The sequence below is a fragment of the Lepidochelys kempii genome, chromosome 1, assembly GCF_965140285.1.
Source record: "Lepidochelys kempii isolate rLepKem1 chromosome 1, rLepKem1.hap1, whole genome shotgun sequence".
In the NCBI taxonomy this organism is placed as follows: Eukaryota; Metazoa; Chordata; order Testudines; family Cheloniidae; genus Lepidochelys; species Lepidochelys kempii.
Window position 1 is genome coordinate 47,318,608 of NC_136380.1, and position 20,201 is coordinate 47,338,808.

At 44.5% G+C, this 20,201-nt stretch overlaps 1 protein-coding gene across 7 annotated transcripts in view; it reads left to right on the forward strand.

Annotated features, from left to right (window-relative positions):
* MTUS2 (microtubule associated scaffold protein 2) overlaps positions 1-20,201 on the forward strand; it is a 502,895-nt gene that overhangs the window by 396,772 nt on the left and 85,922 nt on the right. For all 7 annotated transcript variants that reach the window (XR_012158528.2, XM_073340921.2, XM_073340900.2 and 4 more), the window contains one exon: positions 4,603-4,814. Coding sequence is in view for 6 of the 7 variants with exons in the window: in XM_073340921.2 (XP_073197022.2) it covers positions 4,603-4,814 (212 nt within the window). In the remaining variant the exon portion in view is untranslated. The remainder of the gene's footprint in view (positions 1-4,602; positions 4,815-20,201) is intronic.

A 20,201-nucleotide genomic window follows, 5' to 3' on the forward strand; every position in this document is an offset into this window, starting at 1 on the left:
AGTATTTAAGTGCTGCATCATAATTAGGGCCCTATCAAATTCATGGTCATGAAAAATGCCTCACAGACCATGAAATCTGATCTCCCCCATGAAATCTGGTTATTGTAGGGGAGGGGGGCTCCTACCATGCACTGGGCTCCAGCTGCTAGCTCCGGCCAGGCTGGGCAGGGATGGGACTTCCTCTTCCCCTGCCAGGGATGCCCCCAGGGGGGACAGACCCACCTCCAGGAACTTTTCTGGCTGCAGGAAGCTCTGCAGCTGCTGGCTGGGAGCCCAGCTCTGAAGGCAGCGCAGCCACAGAGCTTCCTGCTGCCAGGAGGAGGTTCCCAGAGGTGAGTCTGACTGGCCCCGGGAGCGGCCCCTGCAGGGGAAGAGGAAGTCCTGTTCCTCCCCAGCCCCACCAGACTAGGAGCTAGAGTCTAGTGCACAGTAGGAGCCCCTGCTGGGGTGCCCCCAGCCCTGCCCCAGCTCCAGGCCCAGTGCTCGGGAGTTAAAGGGGCCTTGGGCTGGTTGGACCATAGTGCCCCCGTGACCATGGAGCCCTGGGTGGTTGCCCACTTGTAAGGCTGATCCTGCCCCCCCGCCGCCCCCTGCAAAAGTTACAACCTCCCCATACCTGAGACCATCACTTCTGCACTGCTGCTGGCAGTGGCACTGGCTTTAGAACTGGGTGCTCAGCCGGCAGCCGCTGTTCTCCAGCTGCCCAGCTCTGAAGGCAGCACCCCTGCCAGCAACAGTGCAGAAGTAAGGGTGGCAATCCTGCGACCCCCCTACAGCCCCATTTTGGGTTGGGCCCCATGGTTACAACACCATGAAATTTCAGATGTAAACATCTGAAACTGTGAAATTGACTATTTTAAAATCCTATGGCTGTGAAATTGACCGAAATAGACAGTGAATTTCATAGGGCCCTAATCATAAAGTATTCAGTTATGAAATGTTGCTAAATCTGGCCTCCTTTGCAGCCATATATTGTAGACACAGTTAATCATGAATGCTGGATTTTTTGTAGCTGTCATTTAAGTCATTTGCAGATCTAAGAACCTGACTGCGCACTCAAATAGGGTACTTAAGTATCTACAATATCTGAATCATACTTGCAAATACTTGTGGGTCCCAAAATGTCAATGCTGGCCCATTAAACTATGTAATGTCACTGGTGTGTAGACTGGCTGTCCTACAAAAATTACAGCTATTTTCTAACCCCCACCTGTTGTCATATTGCCAGAAATGAGGTCAGTGAATTCCCTGAGGATTAAAGTTCATGCAGCTTTTGTGTTAAAATTCTGTTTGTTCTTCTTGGCAGTTGTGTGAAATGTAAGCTCACTCATTTGTAACATCAGTTCAGAGTTCTGCATTGCTGTATGAGAGAGCTATTTATTCCTTTGTGACTGGGTTAGATTTGTCTTTTCAGTGTAATAGCTACAGAATTAAGGAAGCTTTTCTGTCACACTTAGTGGTGAAGGGTAGTTGGAGATGAATGTCCCGTTTTTATTTTTACATTTGGCAGGGCCATGTAACCTCCTCCCCTTTTCAGCCTTCCCTCACAAATGCTTATTCCCTTTTTAGCTTTCCCTTTCACGAATACACACACCCTTCTTCACATTTCCCTTCCATCCACACTCATGATATGCACGTGCACGCACACACGGAAGTCTATCTTCACCTCTGTCTTCCTCTTAACACCCCCATACACACTCATTTTGGGTATGGTACCTAGGCCAAATCTATCTTCTACTGGAGCACCTATTAACGAGATGTCTGACCCTTTTCTTCTCTCCCCGTTGCTGACTAGAGCCTCTGGGACTAAGGTCTGGGAGGAAAGTTCAACCAATGAGACCCAAGAAGAGATTTAAAGTAGATGAGCTTGTAGGAGCTAAAATGTTCCAGCATGGTGTGCAGGAGGGAGCTAAAAAATATAAAGAGATCAGAGATGAAGAGGGAGACAGTGTCGTAATCCATGCAAGGTGTTGCCCAGTAGAACACAAAGCGTTTGGTATGGAAGCTCCTTAATAAAAATATGAAGCCAGAGCAAATTTCCAAAGCGATGAATCCAACACCTCCGGAACATCAGCTTTCCTTGTTTCTTCAGTGCAACTGAGTAATAAAACCTAGGGAAATGCTATATGCTAGTCAAGTATCAGAGCAGGATTTGGAACATGACCATATCTTACAGAGGGACCATATAAAGTGGCTCCAGTATGACTGACAGTTCAGATAGAACAGCCATGCGGAGGCTAGGGAATATCAGGTCAACATACTCACAATAAGGCCCTATCTGCTCTATAACTATTAACAAGTCTCACAGCCCATTTACAACCCAATAAAAAGATGTAGTGTAGACAGGACTTACTTTTGTCCCGGAATTTCACTAAAGCCATGGACTGTCTGGGGTTTTAACATGTTTATTGGAACATAGAGAAGTCCCATCCATTGTACATTGCAAATTGTAACAGTTTTGTAACTGGGTTCCTGCCTGGACTCTGTTATAGCTGTAGATGGGATCTAAAAAATGATGGTACTGAAAATACCTATGTATATTACAAACCAGTGAACACCAGGGGGGTTTTGTTTTCAGGGAGTGACAACTCAAACCCGATTTGTGGATCTCTGGTGTAAAGTCTCCGGAGCGCAGACTATCCGTAGTTCAGAAAAATGCATCAATGTTTTCAAAAGTCTCAGAGCAGACCTGAACCCATGACGAGCCAGTGGTGCTTTAACCACCACCTGCAGCTTGCTGGTTATGAGTTTTGTCCAGGGTTGCTGTCACTGTGGCTGACTCCCTTAGCACTTCCCTCAGCAACAACATCAGGAAGGCTGCTAATGCTGCACAGGGATAATAGAACCCCCCCCCAAAAAAAGAGGGAAGTGATGGTAAAGTTTGAGCACTATATTTCCAAGCTGATGTTTTTTATATAGACCTGCAAAGTAATTCCTTTGGGTTCTGGTGAGTCAGTCAGTCAATGGAGAATTAATTATAACTTCTAGAGATGGAAGAAAGCACTGAAATTTTAACTTCTGCTCTAAAAACTAACTGTAAAAATAGCATATTGGGGGTTCTGTACGGCTTGTGTCTCAGTGACTCCAGAACAGCTTTTCAAACTGCCAGTCCTGCGAACTCATCCCCAGCACTGCTAGTCAGACTGGTTTATTTCTTCCTCACACATCATCACCAGATGTAAAGGTTCGACAGCTGAACAGGCTATCAGTGATGGCTTTGCAATCCTATTTTCTTTATACTGCGTCCTCAGTGATATGTGTGCAACTCCGTTGACCTCAGTTGGGTTGCACAACTATAAGTGATTGGTCCTGTAATTGGAATGTGCTTACATATCTGTTGATGAGGCACAAAAATGAATAGACTCCAGCTTGCTCTCTCTTGGCTGTACTGGCATAGCAGGGTTAACAAGAGCACAATCCTCTGGCAAAATACAGGCAGTGTTGCAGCCCTTGGTGGATGTGGGTATCACTAAATGCTCGTTCAATTTAGAGCAACCCCAAAGCTGCTCTAAATTGCACCAAAAGCTGAATTGGCCATCACCCTGTTCAGAGGAGGGGCAGAAAGGTAAAGTAAAGCTACCTTTAGTGCCCTCCCAGGTGCACCAATCAATTCTTTGGCACACCTGAGGTTTGGGTCCGCTGTCTCCATTTCTGTGCTTAGTCCACTGGATCCCTGTTTCCATGAATTCATTCTTTTAAAGGCAGAATCTCTTCCTGTTCCTCCTCCCCCTTTTCCAATCTCTAGCTACATGGATTCTGAATCAGACTTCGGAAAGCCACTGACCTGTGAGTTTGATTACCTGTGTGCCAGATGGCATAGAGAGTAGTGTATTCAGAGAAGAAGACTAACTTAAATCCATACTCACAAAACAGTTTCACAGCAAGTGAGCGAATATACCTGACAGTCACCCTAATTCTTGTTTAGCTTTTCTAGAAGGATATGGCATTTGTCTGACAGAACATGCCTTTCCTTTGATTCTGTGCCCGTCTTGGCTTGTATGTAGCTGGAGGGTGTACAGAATACTGACAAGGGGCACAGGTTTGTTAATGAGAGGAGGACCATTGGGCCCAGTCCTGCACTGCACTGACACCTCCTGTGAGGTGTTGAATGCTCTAAACTATCATTGCATCAGCAAGGTGCTCGCCACCACGCAGGACACACTTCGGGTATGTCTACACTGCGATGAAAACCCTGTGGCTGGCCTGTGCCAGCTGACCTGGGCTTGCGGGGCTCTAGCTAAGGGGCTGTTTAACTGCAGTGTAGACGTTCAGGCTTTGGGGCTGGAAGCTGGGCTCTAGGATCCTGCAAAGGGGGAGGGTTCAGTGCTTGGACTCCAGCCCAAGCGTCTACACCGCTGTTAAAAAGGCTCCTTAGCCCGAGCCCCACAAGCCTGCGTCAGCTCCTTGAAGGATTAAGCCCAAAGGAGTAACTTGTGCTTTGATGTGGCAGCACTTTTTACAGGTAAATTCACTAGAAAGCTTGTGTGAATGCAGCAGGCTATTTTTTTAGTCGAGTTCCAGGAGCCGTCAAAACATGAGAGGTTGTGTCCATGCATATACAGTAACGGGTTATGGTCTTTGTTTTTATATTTCATCTTGTAGGACACCCTAAACAAAGGGCAGCTGTTCCAAGGAATGGATTTTCCACCAAGGCAGATCTGCAGACTCGAGAGGCCGAACGGCAGTTCATGCAGCAGCTGAAGGAAAAGTGTGACAAGCAGTCCAGGCAATTCAGCTGTATTCAAGAGGAACTTAAAAGGGCCAGTCGTGGCTTCGAGGTCTTCGCTGTAACAACACAGCATTTCTTTCGGAAGGTAAGTGCACCCCATTAGCAGCATTCGTGAGGGTGTTTAATGCTGTGTCATAATGCTAGTCATCTATGCGAGCTACTCATTACTCCAGCCCAATTTTAACTCTGTTCTTGGGAGCCAAGTGTATAATTTCATTGTAATGGTTGCTATGAGAAGGGTATTATAATTAGATACTATGTAGCTGGGAATCGAAGATCGGTGCATTGAGCTAGAGGAGAGTGCTGTAACTGATGCCTTTGTAATGAAGGTGGAGGGGTTTTAGAATAGATTTAAGGATGTAAGACATGCAGAAACAAAAGGTGCCAGCCATCTTTACATTAGCGCTGGAATGGACAACTTCACTAAAATTGTGAAAGCTGCAACAAAGGTGCAAACTGGTCATAGACTTAATCTCTCAAAGTGTGGCAGAGGGAGGAAAAGAGACTTTCCTAGTATACCTGTACACTTCCCATTCACCACAGGCTGGGTAATGCTGACTTGTCATCCAAATTACAGTGATCACTCTTATAAACCTGTCAGTTCCCTTTGATACATGAAATAACGATACCTCAGTATTTGCAGTATCCCTTATAGCAGGAACAGAATAATTAGAAAAGCATATCTGTTTACCAAATCCAGGACAACAATGGGAAGGTTTAAAGGGAAACCACGGTATTCTTGAAGGGTTTTAACTATCACTTTCCTCTAAAGCCGCTTGCTGTGGGATGTGGGGCCAGATTCACCAGTCTGTTCTGTTTGCTTTGTACCCCTCCAGGTGAAGCCAGGTTTGTGACTGCTTTGCGTTGCTGGGGCAGTGCAAAGCAGACAGAGGTCTCAGTAGATCTGGCTCGGGATTTCTGTAACATCCCAGAACTGTCAGTTTGTCTCTAAGTTTGGAACAGCGAATACTAAACTTTGGGCACGGAGTGGAGAAAAAAAGAGCCCAGCTTTAAACCTTCTAAAACAATTCTGAAACGCTTTACATGCTTTTTTTTATGTTTGGTTTGTGGTTTTGATGGGGCAGGAGAGAGCTGCCTTAGAGGGGGCACCAGAAGTTCTGTCTTGTTCCCAAGTAGGAGTTGATCTAGCTAGCTGGCTGGGGAGTCTGAATGAGGGGAAAAAAATTGGGTGATGGGAGGATTTTGTGAAACACTAAATATTTAAAATATTTTTCTGAGGGTTTCTTTTTCCTTTATTTTTTTTTCCAGCCTTGAGACTTCTGGGCATTTTTGAAGCTCTTTTCTGAGCTGACTGTGGAGTGTTCTTGATTAAAAGCAGAGGGAAATACAAAAAAGTACAGAAGTCCCTGCACAGGCAAAATGGTTGAGGGTTGAGTTAAAAGGCAATATGGCAGGGGAATAGTCCTAATTAAGGAGAGAGACATGGCTTTGTTCCTGAAGAATTTAGCTTTAATTTGTACAAGCAATGAGTGCTTGAAAATTCCATGGTCTGCATGCATGGTGATGTCTTGCTAAGCTCGCAGAGGTCCTGATCCAACACCCATTGACATTAGTGGGAATCTAAATGTGCATGTAAGGAATAATGTGCTGCATACAAGTAAAATGCTAACTTTTCTGCTGTGCCTCAGAGTTGCTCCCATCTGCTTCAGATAAATGTCCAGATTTTGGGGGAAAGCCAGGATCTTATAAAAGATCCTCTCCCCCTCCCTCCTGTTGCTCTGTTCCCAGCCAAAATGCTCCCTTGAGGTTGAGGAAAATACACAGGCCTGGGAGCCAGTTCCTGAGTTCCAGTCTCACCTCTTTCATGAACAAACATTCTGGAGGGCTTGACTGTGCACCTGTTACTCAAGTTGAGTAGTAGTCACCCTTGGGAGTAGTCCCATTCAGTTCAATGGTACTAACTGCACAATTGCTGCAGTTTTCACACAGCCCTGCATTGGGGATGGTATAGAACTGCACCCCCTCACAGGTGGGAAGCACCAGAATAGATCATGTGTGAGGAGGCACCCTACAAATTCCCCAATGCACTAGTCCTATCCTACAGGACAGTAGAGAGGACAGGGCCATGGTCACTTCCTCCCTATCTTTGAGTAATTTGCTCAGTGAAGGGATGAGCAGTCCCTGCTTACGGTGATGGCTATTGTGATTAAGCATTTGTGCAGCCATGCAAAGGGAGAGGCAAGTTTTCTTGCATGCTTTCACACTAACATTTGTGCAGATTTACCCTTACCAAGGTAAAGATCTTCTTCAGACAAAAACTATACAGTTAATTAAGTTACATGGCAGTATTCAATTTCTCCTTTAGATAAAGACTGTATTGCAGTGTGTACACCAACAGGGATAGAGTTAAGGTTACATGTGCAACCTTAACTTTAGTATGTCCTACCTTTTAAGTGACTAACTTTGCAACCTTAAAGTTTCATGAGTTTTTTCCATTTAATCTATACTAATATGTCTTGACAGCCATTCTGAGAGAAATTTGACTGTTCAATGATATCTCAGAACGAATGTTCCTTTCTCCTCCTCCACTGAACAAATCCTTTTAAAAAAAAAAGATTAAAAACTGTTGTAAAACCAATAAGTACCAAGGAATTTGAAATACAAAGTAATGCTTACTACCCATCAAATTGCAACTAAAACAGACTGCCACCTTGTTATCTAGAAGGATAGATAACAAATGAGGTGCTGACTCAGAGTCAGAAAGCAAAGGAAAATGAAAGCAGTGGTTCTTACACAGGCCATTAGCCAGTTATGAAGGGTAATGATTGGTATGCCTGTGGACAGCTATATTTTAATTAATAATTAATTAGCAGATTAATTAGCTAGGGTCAAATTTTGCCTTCAGATATATATGCATAACTCCTATTGACTTCAGTGGGAATTTCAGACTTATCTGAAACAGGATAGTTCTTGCTTAATGTTTCACATTCATAATGCTTAATTCTGTCCTCAGCTTATGTGCTGAAGATACCAATTGTGATGGTATATTACGTGAAGTGTGGAAACTGTCCACGAGGAATTGAACTAAGATTATCCAGTCATTTCACACAATGCAATATAAACAGCCTTCTGTGACTTTGGTCACTACTGACCTCCACCAGCTAGTTTAGCCTGATAATCCAAGAAATTTCTGGCCCAATTTCAAGCCGTGTGTTAAAGCCAAAGGATTTTCTTGTGTTGCAGATTGCCTCTTAGAAGTGGCAATAGTGCCATCTACAGGAGAGTAGCCCCAAGTGACATGTTTTGGAAAGGTTTCAGAGTAGCAGCCGTGTTAGTCTGTATCCGCAAAAAGAACAGGAGGACTTGTGGCACCTTAGAGACTAACCAATTTATTTGAGCATAAGCTTTCGTGAGCTACAGCTCACTTCATCGGATGCATGTTTTGGAAAGGAATCCCTTATTTAAATAAAAAGTAGACAAACTATATGTAAATATTTCTGTCGTATTTATAGATAGAGCTTTTTCTGCTGAACACTAGCATGGCCACACCACCCCAGTGCACTGGGCAGCTCTGTGATAATGGCATCAGCTCCTCTTCTGCCAGTTCCAGCTTAGATGTAAGTTTGAAAAACAGTGGAGATACCTTGTTAACAAGCTCCTGATTCTTTGGGTAAATGAGGAGCCTATGTAAGTAGGTACAGAGTTTCCCAACCTTTCTCAAATAAAATTGTTGCAAGAAATTGCTCTTTATATAATGTGTAGGGATGTTGTTATTGGAACTTTCATTTCACTGAGGATCTGATATTTCTTTTATTCCAATTAGGAACGAAACATGAACATTTTGAAATTGACTGAAAGAAAGTTCCAAAAAAAGTTCCATTTCATTTCAATTATGACTTTTAAAAATTGAACATTCTGTCATAATATACACTATAATACAAAATAAAACCTTTTTAAACAAAGGGTCATTTTGAAAAGAAAAAACTAAGTGTTTTGGAACTTTTCCCCTAAAATAAAATTTCAGCAAAATCAACATGATTTCATGAAGCATTTCAATTTCAGCAGAACTGCATTCTCAGATGGGAAGTGGGTCCATCAAAGATTTTCTAGCCAGCTCTAATTATTATTATTATTATTTATACATTGTCATAAATATTAATGGAGCTTTACAGAGAAATCTTTATACCTAAGGAGGGATATGTGTGCATTTGCAGTACCCTAGGTGTTCCTTGTTGTGCTGACAGGGAAATACAGGGATACTGCAAATACTAATGTAACCATATCAAAGGCAAAATTGGTATATTAATAAGGGTGGCCATTGTTAGAGAATATGTAAAATACTTCATTTACAGATCTTTGAATCAGATAAGTAGTCATAGACAGGAAACTTTCGCTGTGTCCAGAGAAATATAACAAAGCCAAGGAAAGTGCCCCTATCCTCTCCGTTCAAACACTGTTCTCTGTATATGTCTGAAGAGTAGTGGTTTTGTCCTTTGAATGAACCCTATTGCACCAATGTAATGTGTTCTCCCAGGGGGAGCATACAAACCTTGGAACACTACATTCCCCGCAAACAATGTAGAGAAAACCCATGGGAGGGGGCTGAAAGGGAGCAAGTCCCAGGGAGGTTGTACCTGAGATTTCTTCCTTATTGTTCAGATGGAGTTTGCTGTCTTGCAGAACAGGCCATAGGGCCAGACTCCATGGATTCCTCCGGAGCTGCACAAATCTCAGGGGCTTCAGCAGGAGACCAGGGCTTTCTGCATAGAGGCTCCATGCCACAGCAGCAGTCACGGCCACCCTTCTTGGCAGCATGGCTCCAACAGTGCCACATTGCCAGGAACTCCCCTGGCTGCAGTTGCCTCCAGGATCCTCACTTGTTCATTGGCAAATGCTGGCAGCTGAACAGCTCCAGAACCAGGAAACTAGCATTTTGCAACTTAGCTGCATTGTTTCTGCTGGGTATGAGACTCCAGAAGGTGTCATGGAGCATGAGATGACATCACGAGCTGTACTATGAAACAAAACGTTACAGAAGATGAGGTCAGGCCATGAGCAACGTGTGGTGGGGAAGAGGCATGCGGGGTCAAGTGACTCCCCCTCTCCTCCCCAGAGATTTCTGCTTGGCCTGCAGGGTGGAGAGGGAGAGGGGCTCTGTCCTTCTCCTGCTGGGCCCGCCCCCCAGCATGCTCAGCCCCTGTCCCTGGCAGCTGGGCCCAGGTGGGAAGTGGCAGGGGCAGGACAGACACTTCTCACACCGGCCGCTCCAAGAGAGCCTGGCCAGGGAAGTGGCGGCAGGTCGCCCTCCGACCCAGCTCAACTGCCAGGGACAGGGGCTGAGCGACCCAGGGTCCCCTCTCCCACTCTCCCCTTCCCGGCACATTTCCAGATTGCTCTGCCCCTGTCCCCAGCAGCCAGGCCTGGGTGTGGGGACAGCCCCCCACCTCCTCCCCAGCCAGGCTGTCTCAGACAGCTTGCACTGCACTGAGCAGCGACCCGAAGCATCCAGCTTCAGCCATGTGAGAAGCAGCCTCATCACGCTCTCCACCCAGGCCTGGCTGCCAGGGAGAGCGGCTGAACATGCCAGAGGTGCAGCGGGGGAAGGACAGAGCCCTCCCCCACATAGATAAAGTGGGGCGACAGAGCACCGTAGCTCCGGACTAGGCACAGGGTCGGGGGAAGGTTGCTGGGCAGAGGAGACGTGGGGCAGTCACATGTCCTCCCCTTTAGATTATGCCATACACACACACCCCAGAATGGAGAGGCACAAGACATCTATGGGTCAGGCATAGAAATCTAAACACAGTATGTCCATCGTTTTTACTGCAGTAAAGTCTCCAGAGCTTCCCAGGGTTAGTATTCCAGAAGAAGAGGGATTTCTTGTGGATCAAATGTGAAAAATGCTTCTTTCCATCCTGCCCTTTATATCTGCCTCCTGTTTTCCATTCACAACCATTCTGCATCTCCACATTGGAGTCTCTCCTTCACACCCTCTTCCTTTCCATCCCTGCTGATCTCTCACCCATTGCTGTTCATATTATTTCCATCCAATTTAGACGTTAGTGCCGTGGGCCATAACTAACCTATGCATTTTGTAAAATGCTGCACGTCGGTGGCACTGTGTAAGTAACAAATAGTGAGTATTGCACATTGCTAGGTAACCGCTGTGACGAATAGGAACTCTGGGTTTGAGGGGCAGGGGGAGGCTTGGGAAGCGTACACAATATTTCCTACTTTCCGAGCCAGATTTGTAAAGGTGGCTGTCCAAGCTCAGGTTTCAGAGTAGCAGCCGTGTTAGTCTGTATCCGCAAAAAGAAAAGGAGTACTTGTGGCACCTTAGAGACTTTTTGTCCAAGCTCAGTGTGCGCAAATGTGGACAGCGTAGAGCTTGTGCTCTTAGGAAAAACAAGTCAGGGAGAGAACGAAATTCCTAACCCAACTCTCTCACACCTGTATTCCCTGGTTCTCCTCTCTTTTTCCTCTCCCCAGCCCTGAACATCTGGCCGCCCATTGCTTGATGAAGATAATTAGTCTTCAATTAACACCAGATACATTTTTTTACCTGTTCCACTTGCAAATCCCTAGGCCTCCAAACTTGTCTAATTAGCATGTTCAGAGGCATCTCCTTCTGGCACAGAGCAAGAAAGCAGCCTTTCATTAAGCAATTAACTCTTCATCTGCCACTTTTCTAGGTATGTCTCAGTCTGAATGAGACCAAACAGACCCGAGTACTTGTCATTAAGTGCAGTTCTGTTCAGGGCCTCGGCATACTTACCATTTGAGATAGGGAAATCAGTTTGATGCTGCCTACTTCATGCTCTCTTTAAATGCCATTGCTGCTGGGCCCTCCTCACACCTGTAGCTAGTGATAAGTCCTTCCTTCTTCCTATTGCCTCCTGGTGGGTGACTCTGGTGAGAGGAGGGGCTTTTCTACCTCTGCTGCCACAGAGGACATAGTAGGTCCTGCTGGAATAGTTCTTCTGTGGAGAGTGAGAGGGCAGAACAGAGGAATAGTTTTCTGCCTCCATTTCTTTCTTCATTTCCATTTCTGGTACATGTTTTTCTTTCCCCTTTGCTCTGCTGCTCAGTGTAGCAGGACCTCTCTTGCTGACAGACATATTTTAGAGCTAAACTAGGGAGAAGGAGCGGGGCCCATTAGGCTGAAGATGACTCCTGTTTCTCTGCTATTGAAAGGAGGAAAACACTATTTAGTTCTCTTGGCAATTAGGGGGAGTTCTCTGTACTGTGGCAGTGAGGTTCCCCAACATCATAACTGCAGTGACGGGGAAGAGGACATGCTCGCCACATTCTTGGATGATGGTGGACAGAAGTCACCACCCCATTTCCGCTTCCATGTCCCCTCTGACAGATTCCATGGGCTATATGTCCCCAGTGAAGAGATATAGATAGACCCAGGACAGGCAGTTGTGCAGCTCACAGGGTGAGACTATGTATCTGTGTTCACCTCTCTGTGAGCCCCTTTCACCAGAGTTTGTCAGATTTAGTTTAGGGGGGATGAACCTTCTTCAGGTCAGCTGATCTCCTGAAGAAAACCACGTGCCATGAAGGCAGTATCCAGGGCCACAGCCAAAATTTACAGGGCCTGGTGAGTCCACCCTGCCCCTCCAGTGACTGCATTGTCATCATCTTCTGCAACTTTATACCCTCCCACCAGAGGGCTCACCTCCATCTCCTCTCTACCTTGCCCCAGTGTTCTTATATCCCTGCATTACCCACCCAGCAACCCCCACTTTGCTCCAGCCAGCCCACCCACATGTAGACTTACTTTTCTTTCTTCATATACATTGATAATTACATTAAAAAATAACTATATTCAAAGAACACTACAGTTGCAAAGTCAAGCACTCATAAGTTAGGAAATGCAAGAATAGTTCATCCCCCTCTGTGTGTATGAATTATGATATAACCTTTAATTACGTGGTAACATGCCATTTTTGCACAGCACTCTTGCTTTATTCGGTGAATGGCAGTGGTCCAGTCCTTCCCTTTGTGATAAAAAAAAATACAAGTAAAAATCCAAAAACAAAAGATCCTTCTACCCTGTCTTGGGCTGTTCCTTTTACCTCTCCTTTAGTCTCAGTCTTCAGCCCCACTCTGGGCTCAAAAGTATTTAGATCAGATTTCTGTGCTCCTGGCTTGGGGCTGTTATGGGAACCCACTTGCATTTGGTGCTCTGGGGTCTGGCCCAGGGATGATATATTGAGCAGGTGGGTCTGGTCCTTCAAGATGTGCTGCTGTTTCCCTGGGCCACTTGCTACCTCTGAGCCCCATGTGCTGCTTCCCTGTAGCAAGTGCTTAAATACAGCTTCTCCTCTGATTCTTAGTCCTGTGACTTCTCCCTAGGTCCTCCCAGCTCTTTTCTCTGGTGGAACATTGACCCTCAGGACTTCTTCTCCACGCCTTGTCCCCTTTCTGGGGCCCAGGATTAATTCTGTCCCTGTGGTCGTCTTCAGTCTGCCTCACCCAGGCCCTTCCCAAAGAGAGGGAACTCCCTACCTCCTCTCTCCTGGGTTTCTCTGCTCTCTCTTTTTCAATAGCTCTTGGAGCACTGGGGAAGACAGGAAGAACGCCAATGTTGTGACAATTTTTTAAAAACGGAAAAGAGATGACCTGGGTAATTATAGGCCTGTCAGCCTGACATCAATCCCCGGCAAAATAATGGAGCAGCTGATATGAGACTTGATTAATAAAGTGTTAAAGGAGGATGATATAATTAATGCCAATCAACATGGGTTTATGGAAAATAGATCCTGGCAAACTAACTTGATATCTTTTTTTGATGAGATTACAAGTTTGGTTGCTAAAGGTAAGAGCGTTGATATAATATACTTACGTAAACTTCTGTAAAGTGTTTGACTTGGTACCACATGGCATTTTGATTAAAAAACTAGAACAATATAAAATTAACACAGCACTTATTAAATGGATTAAAAACTGGCTAACTGATAGGTCTCAAAATGTAACTAAATGGGAATTGTCGTCAAGTGGGTATGTTTCCAATAGCATCTGACAGGGTTTAGTTCTTGGCCCTATGCAATTTAACATTTATTTCAGGTCTCTGATAAAAAACTTCAAATGACTACGGATAAAGTTTGCAGAGGACACAAAAATTGGGGCAGTGGTAAATAAGGAAGAGGACAGGTCACTCATATAGAGTGATCTGGATTGCCTGGTAAACTGGGCTCAAACAAACAGTATGCATTTTAATGTGCCTAAATGTAAATGTATACATCTAGGAACAAAGAATGTAGGCCATATTTGTAGAATGAGGACTCTATCTGGGAAAGCAGTAAATCTGAAAAGGATTTGGGGGTTGTGGTGGATAAACAGCTGAAAGTGAGCTCCCAGCAGATATTTTGGCCAAAAGAGCTAATGTGATCCTGGGATGCATAAACGGGAATCTCAAGTAGGACTAGAGAGGTTATTTCATCTCCGTATTTGGCACTGGAGCAACTGCTGCTGGAATATTGTGTCCAGTTCTGGTGCCCACTATTCAAGAAGGATGTTGATAAATTGGAGAAGGTTCAGAGACGAGCCACAAGAATAATCAAAGAGCTAGAAAACCTGCCTTTAGTGATGGAAACAAAATGTAACTATTCATGAAATGGTGTTGGATTGGAAGGAGGTCTCAAGTGGGGTTCCACAGGGTTTTGTTCTGGGTCCAGTGTTATTTAACATCTGTATTAATGACCTGGCTGTAGAGCACACTGATCAAGTTTACAGATGACACAAAGGTGGTGGGGGGGTTGCCAATACTTTTGAAGACAGAGCTAATATTCAGAGGGATCTTGATAAATTGGAGAACTGAGTTATAGACAACAAAAAGAAATTCAACAAAGACAAATGCAGGGTGCAATATTTAGGGAAGAAAAAACAAATGCACAAACAGAATGGGGGTTAACCGGCTTGGCAGTAGCACTGCTGAAAAGGATCTGGGAGTTGTGGTGGATCACAACCTCAACATGAGTCACCAATGCGATGTTGTTGCAAAAAAAGCAAATTCAATTTTAGGTGGCATTAACAGGGGCATAGCATGCAAGTCATGGAAGGTGATAGTACCACTCTGGTACTGTTTCCAGTTTTGGTCACCAATGTATAGAAAAGATGTAGAGAAACTGGAAAATATTCAGAGGCAAGTGACAAAGACGATCAAAGGGACGGAATGAAAGCCATATGAGCAAAGGCTGAAGGAACAGGTATGTTTAGTCTGGAAAAGAGGAGATTAAGGGGGCGGGGGGGTCATGATAGCTGTCTTCAGATACTTGAAAGGCTGCTGCAAAAAAAGATGGAGAAAAGTTGTTCTTTTTTGTCAGAGAGGACAGGACAAGAGGCAGTGGGTTCAAACTGCAGCATAGCAGATTTAGATTAAATCTCAAGAAAAACTTCCTAAGAACTAAGAACAGCAGGGCAAAGGAACAGACTGTCTCGAGAGGTTGTGGAAGCTCCTTCACTGTAGGTTTTAAAAAAAAAAAGCTGGAAAACCATCTGTCTTGGATGGTTTAGATACAACAAATACTGTATCTTGGTAGGTGGTTAGACTAGAGGGATGACACTTGCAGTCCCTTCTCACCCTATGTTTCTATAGACACAAAGAGCTCAATATATTTAGATTAACAAAGAGAAGGTTAAGAGGTATTTGATTAGTCTTTAAATATCTACATGAGGAGCAAATATTTATTAATGAGCTCTTCAGTCTAGCAAAGAAAGGTGTAATGTGATCGAACAGCTGGAAGTTGAAGCTAGATGCATTCAGGAAGCTAGATAAATTCAGAATGGAAATAAGGCATAGATTTTTGACAGTGAAGGTAATTAACCACTGGAACAATTTACCAAGGGTCATGGTGGATTCTCCATCGCTGACATTTTTAAATCAAGATTGGATATGCTCTAGGAGTTATTCTGGGGAGTGTTATGCAGGAGGTCAGACTACATGATAACAATGGTCCCTTCTGGGTTTGGAATCTCTGACTCTAGCCCCAGAGAGTGACTGCAGACTCCTTCCCTACATCCCTCTTCTGCTCTCAACTCCCTCTGTTTATAGTCCTCTCCCAGCCCCTCTCTAGCTGGGCTTCATCCTCAGTTAAACATGGCTCTCCCTCCAGGTGCAGCCTGGTATGTTAATTGATCTCCTTATTAACCCTTTTGGAGCCTATGTGGGGGACACATCACATGACAGGGTCCCACAGCCAACAGCCTCCTTCACGGCACAACTCTGATTCAACCTGTGCACTGAGTGAAGTAGGAGTCCCATGGGAAAAAATGTATATGATCACATTATTAAAGACCATCATAATGCATAAACACAAGGACAACAAATTAAAATTTGCACAGGCAACTTTAATTCTGACACTACACAACCTTTGAGTACTTGATTTTGCAACTTTACATTCTGTTAAGTTGTTTTTGTATGTACTTTCCTACGTTTATTTTAAAAAATAATTTAAAATAGAAAATCAATCTTTTGGAACCATACTGACCTCCAGCTTGGATCATCATCAGGGCTTAGCCTTTAGATCCAAAGCACAGAGCTCTACCACTTGAACTAACAGTAACAGGTAGCCAGTAGTAGGCTGTTATCCTCTATATGGACCAGTCACTAGATGGAGGATGAGACACACCTTGCAAATGGGTTTCACATCTATTTACTGATAGCACAGAAATGAAAAGCCCTGGGTTCAATTCCAAGTTCTTTAGGGAAGTCTGTACTTGTGGTATAGGCTCTTCTGCCCCAAGCCTGTGTCTGTCCCCCAGCTGTTCCTATCCAACCCACCTCCTCTGGCTACTGCAACCCCTTCTTCCCCTCCCCCACTCCATTTCTCACTCCTTTGCATTTCAGTATAGCATCTTCCTCCTCCCCAACACTGTCTGGGCCCCAAAAGTAGGAGCACTGAGAGCACAAGGGAAACCGTCTCTCTGCAGCCAGTTCCAATGCCCAGCATCACAGTAGCCCCTGGCAACTGGGTGAACAATTGCAGAGAAAGTTCAGATCAGCCCCTACAGCCCAGGATGGGGCATGCTCAGTCAACGTGGTGGCCACCTGGGCGCAGTTAGTGGTTGTGAGGGGCTGGAATCATAGAATCATAGGATATCAGGGTTGGAAGGGACCTCAGGAGGTCATCTAGTCCAACCCCCTGCTCAAAAGCAGGACCCATCACCAATTAAATCATCCCAGCCAGGGCTTTGTCAAGCCTGACCTTAAAAACTTCTAAGGAAGGAGATTCCACCACCTCCCTAGGCAACGCATTCCAGTGTTTCACCACCCTCCTAGTGAAAAAGTTTTTCCTAATATCCAACCTAAACCTCCCCCACTGCAACTTGAGACCATTACTCCTTGTCCTGTCCTCTTCCACCACTGAGAATAGTCTAGAACCATCCTCTCTGGAACTACCTCTCAGGTAGTTAAAAGCAGCTATCAAATCCCCCCTCATTCTTCTCTTCTGCAGACTAAAAAGCAAATCTAAATCCAGCAAAGTAACAGCTCCTGGATGTCTCATAATAGGATGTAATCATAGAATCTCACAGTTGGAAGGGACCTCAGGAGGTCATCTTAGTCCAACCTGCTGCTCAAAGCAGGACCAATCCCCATTTTGGCCCCAGATCCCTAAATGGGCCCCTCAAGGATTGAACTCACAACCCTAGGTTTAGCAGGCCAATGCTCAAACCCCTGAGCTATCCCTCCCCCATGTATGCTCAGGGCCAATGGAATCTTCAGCGAATTTAGCTGCCAAACGCTAACCTCTCTACTGATCATGCGCAACCTGCCATTTTTCTGAGGCTTTTAGCCTGGACAAATTTGAATGAATTTTCATGACAGTGACAACAGGCACATCCTTAACACAATTCCTGAAAAATCATTTAGAGCCTGCTCCAGCTCCCAATTAAAGTCAATGGAAAGACTCCCATTGACTTCAGAGGGCTTTGGGTCAGCCCTTTGCTGCGTTAGTGCCACGTCTTTTATGTCAGAAATATCACGGTAACTTCTGTTGTGCATATAAACACATGCCATGTTACAGTCTCTAATTGAAATGAGGCTTTAAAAAGTCCTTCACAGATAATGTGCACATCCAGCCTTGAGTCCCGTGGTAGAGCAATTGTGTAAATATGATATGCATTAAATATACATATAACATCAGTCTCTATTCACCAGATAAATGGCAATGATTACACAATAGTTGTTCTCGTCTATTGAATTAATAATCTATGGATTTTAAATTGCCTTAATGCCAACTGTAACATTAGACCTCATCAGCTAACCACCTTTACTATAAAGTGCTCCATTCCAGACTGTGCAAACATCAGCACTTTACTAATGGCATTGACCTAGTACCCATCTCCCACACTTAGCAGTAAAATGCATTAACTGGAGCTGGGCAAAACCTGCAAAAACACTTTCTACCCATGTTCCTTCAGATCTTTAAAAGAACTGGCTCTGGCTGGGTCTGCCCCACTCTTGTGTTTGTTTCCCACACCTACTGTAGCAAACGAGTTTTCGGGCAGGAATATATGGGGAAATGAAATAATTTTATATTAACCCATTATTCACACCCGAAACCTAAGTCTAAGAATTATATTCACCCGATCAGGGAACACAAACATACCATATGAATTACATGTCCAATAAAAAGAGATTGAATTTCTGATATTGAATGTTCACAGTGGGACTGCATGCTAGCATTTTTGGCTAAATGAACTGTTGTTGAAATGTTTTGAGGAGACACATCTGTTTTGATGAAGTTTTTATTGGGGGTGTTGGGAAAGGAAGACTCGGGCTTTATAGTATTGCTGGGTGGTTAGGGCACTGCTCAGAGAAGTAGGAACCCCAGGTTCAAGTTCCTGATTCAGATGTATCTGGAATGGAAAACCTCTGTCTTGAGTAAGGCAGAGCAGAGTCTTGAACCTGGGTCTCTCACATTCCAGGCCAGTGCCCTGAGCACCCAGATACATACACCCCTGAATCATAAAGTTCAGGTTTTGATCTGAAAATGGGCATTTCTGCACAATTGCATTTTCCTGAAAACATTCAATAGGTTTTGATTTGGTTCCAGTGCAGAACACAACCAAATTTTGAAACCTTGACAGTTACCAAGAAACAGAATTGTCATTCTCCAGTCGGCTCTGCGGCTCACATACAAACTACCAAAAATGATTTCGTGAAAAATTCTGAAAAACAAATGATATCAAGAAAATCATGATTAGCCCTGTGAAAGGGGCAAATAATGTATTTGTTATGGATTCTCCACCAGCAACAACTATCGAGTTATTTGACAACTACTTATGTTATACAATAGGTATTATCTCCAGGGGATAGTTACGATGGCATTGCTGTGGCAGGACTCGGCACAAGAATAACAGAACTATTACACTCTTGTGTATTCAGCCAGGAAACCGCAGCATAGCTCCGGTGCTATGGGAATTTCTCCATGGTCTGGCCTGCCCTCACATATACACTTATCCTTTCCACGTGCTACTCAGGGCAGCTGCCTGACGAGTCATACATGTGCGTATACACGTATCCCCCAGCTCCACCTACCCATGTACTGCTGTCGTGGGCTTTTTTTAAAACGATGCTTTTGCACAAGTGAGAATGGACGTATCCACCTGCCTACAAATGTACCTGTAGCGTTTAGCTTCCTCGCCTCTCACGGTAATGCAGGCTGCCTGTCCCGCCAGTACCGTGGAAGGTGAGCAGGTGGAGGCGGTGATTTTATCAGCAGCGCTTTACAGGTGGGACGCACTGCAGGTGCCCCTGAGGCCACGTAGAGCCGGGTTGCCTCACTGCCACACCTGTCCCCTGTTCGTATCACATCACAACTGACTTCTCAAGGGCGTGCACAGTGACGCTGTGATTGTGGCATTCAGTGCCAGTGCCGTGGTGCTGCCATGCTTATAGTTACTTCTCATGAGGAGTTAGGGGCAGGGAATTCTTTAGTTCCAATTTGTCACCATATTCATGTGTTTGTATGTTGTATCCCCATCCCTTGTGTTTTATCTGTAGATTTTGATTGTAGGTCCCTCCTAGGCAGGGATTATCTCTCTTTCTGTGTCTATACATCACCCAGTGCAATGGGGCCCTGATCCCCACCCCCATAATAGAAATATTTAAAAATAACAAAAGTTGGTTTGTTTAGGGCTTTTTATTGTTACTTTTGTAACATAGCAAGAGGAACAACTTATTACCGATAACAAAGGGTAATGGGACCACAATATTAAGTGTCCATCGAGCCATTTACACTTTCCAACGGCAGAAACAGCAGGCTCAGCACACAATTGCCTTGATTTGTTTTTAACCATCACAAACCAGGAACTTTAGCTTTATTTCAAACATCCGTTTTTACCCACGTGTTTCCCAGTGCAATAACATCACTATAAATAACGTTTGCATGTTTTGTTTAATTTAATTATGTGGAGAAAGGGGTAAACATGCATTCTGGACTGGAATTAGATGAGTTAAAAGAAAAGGAAAAAATATGACTAACTGAGGGCTTGTCTA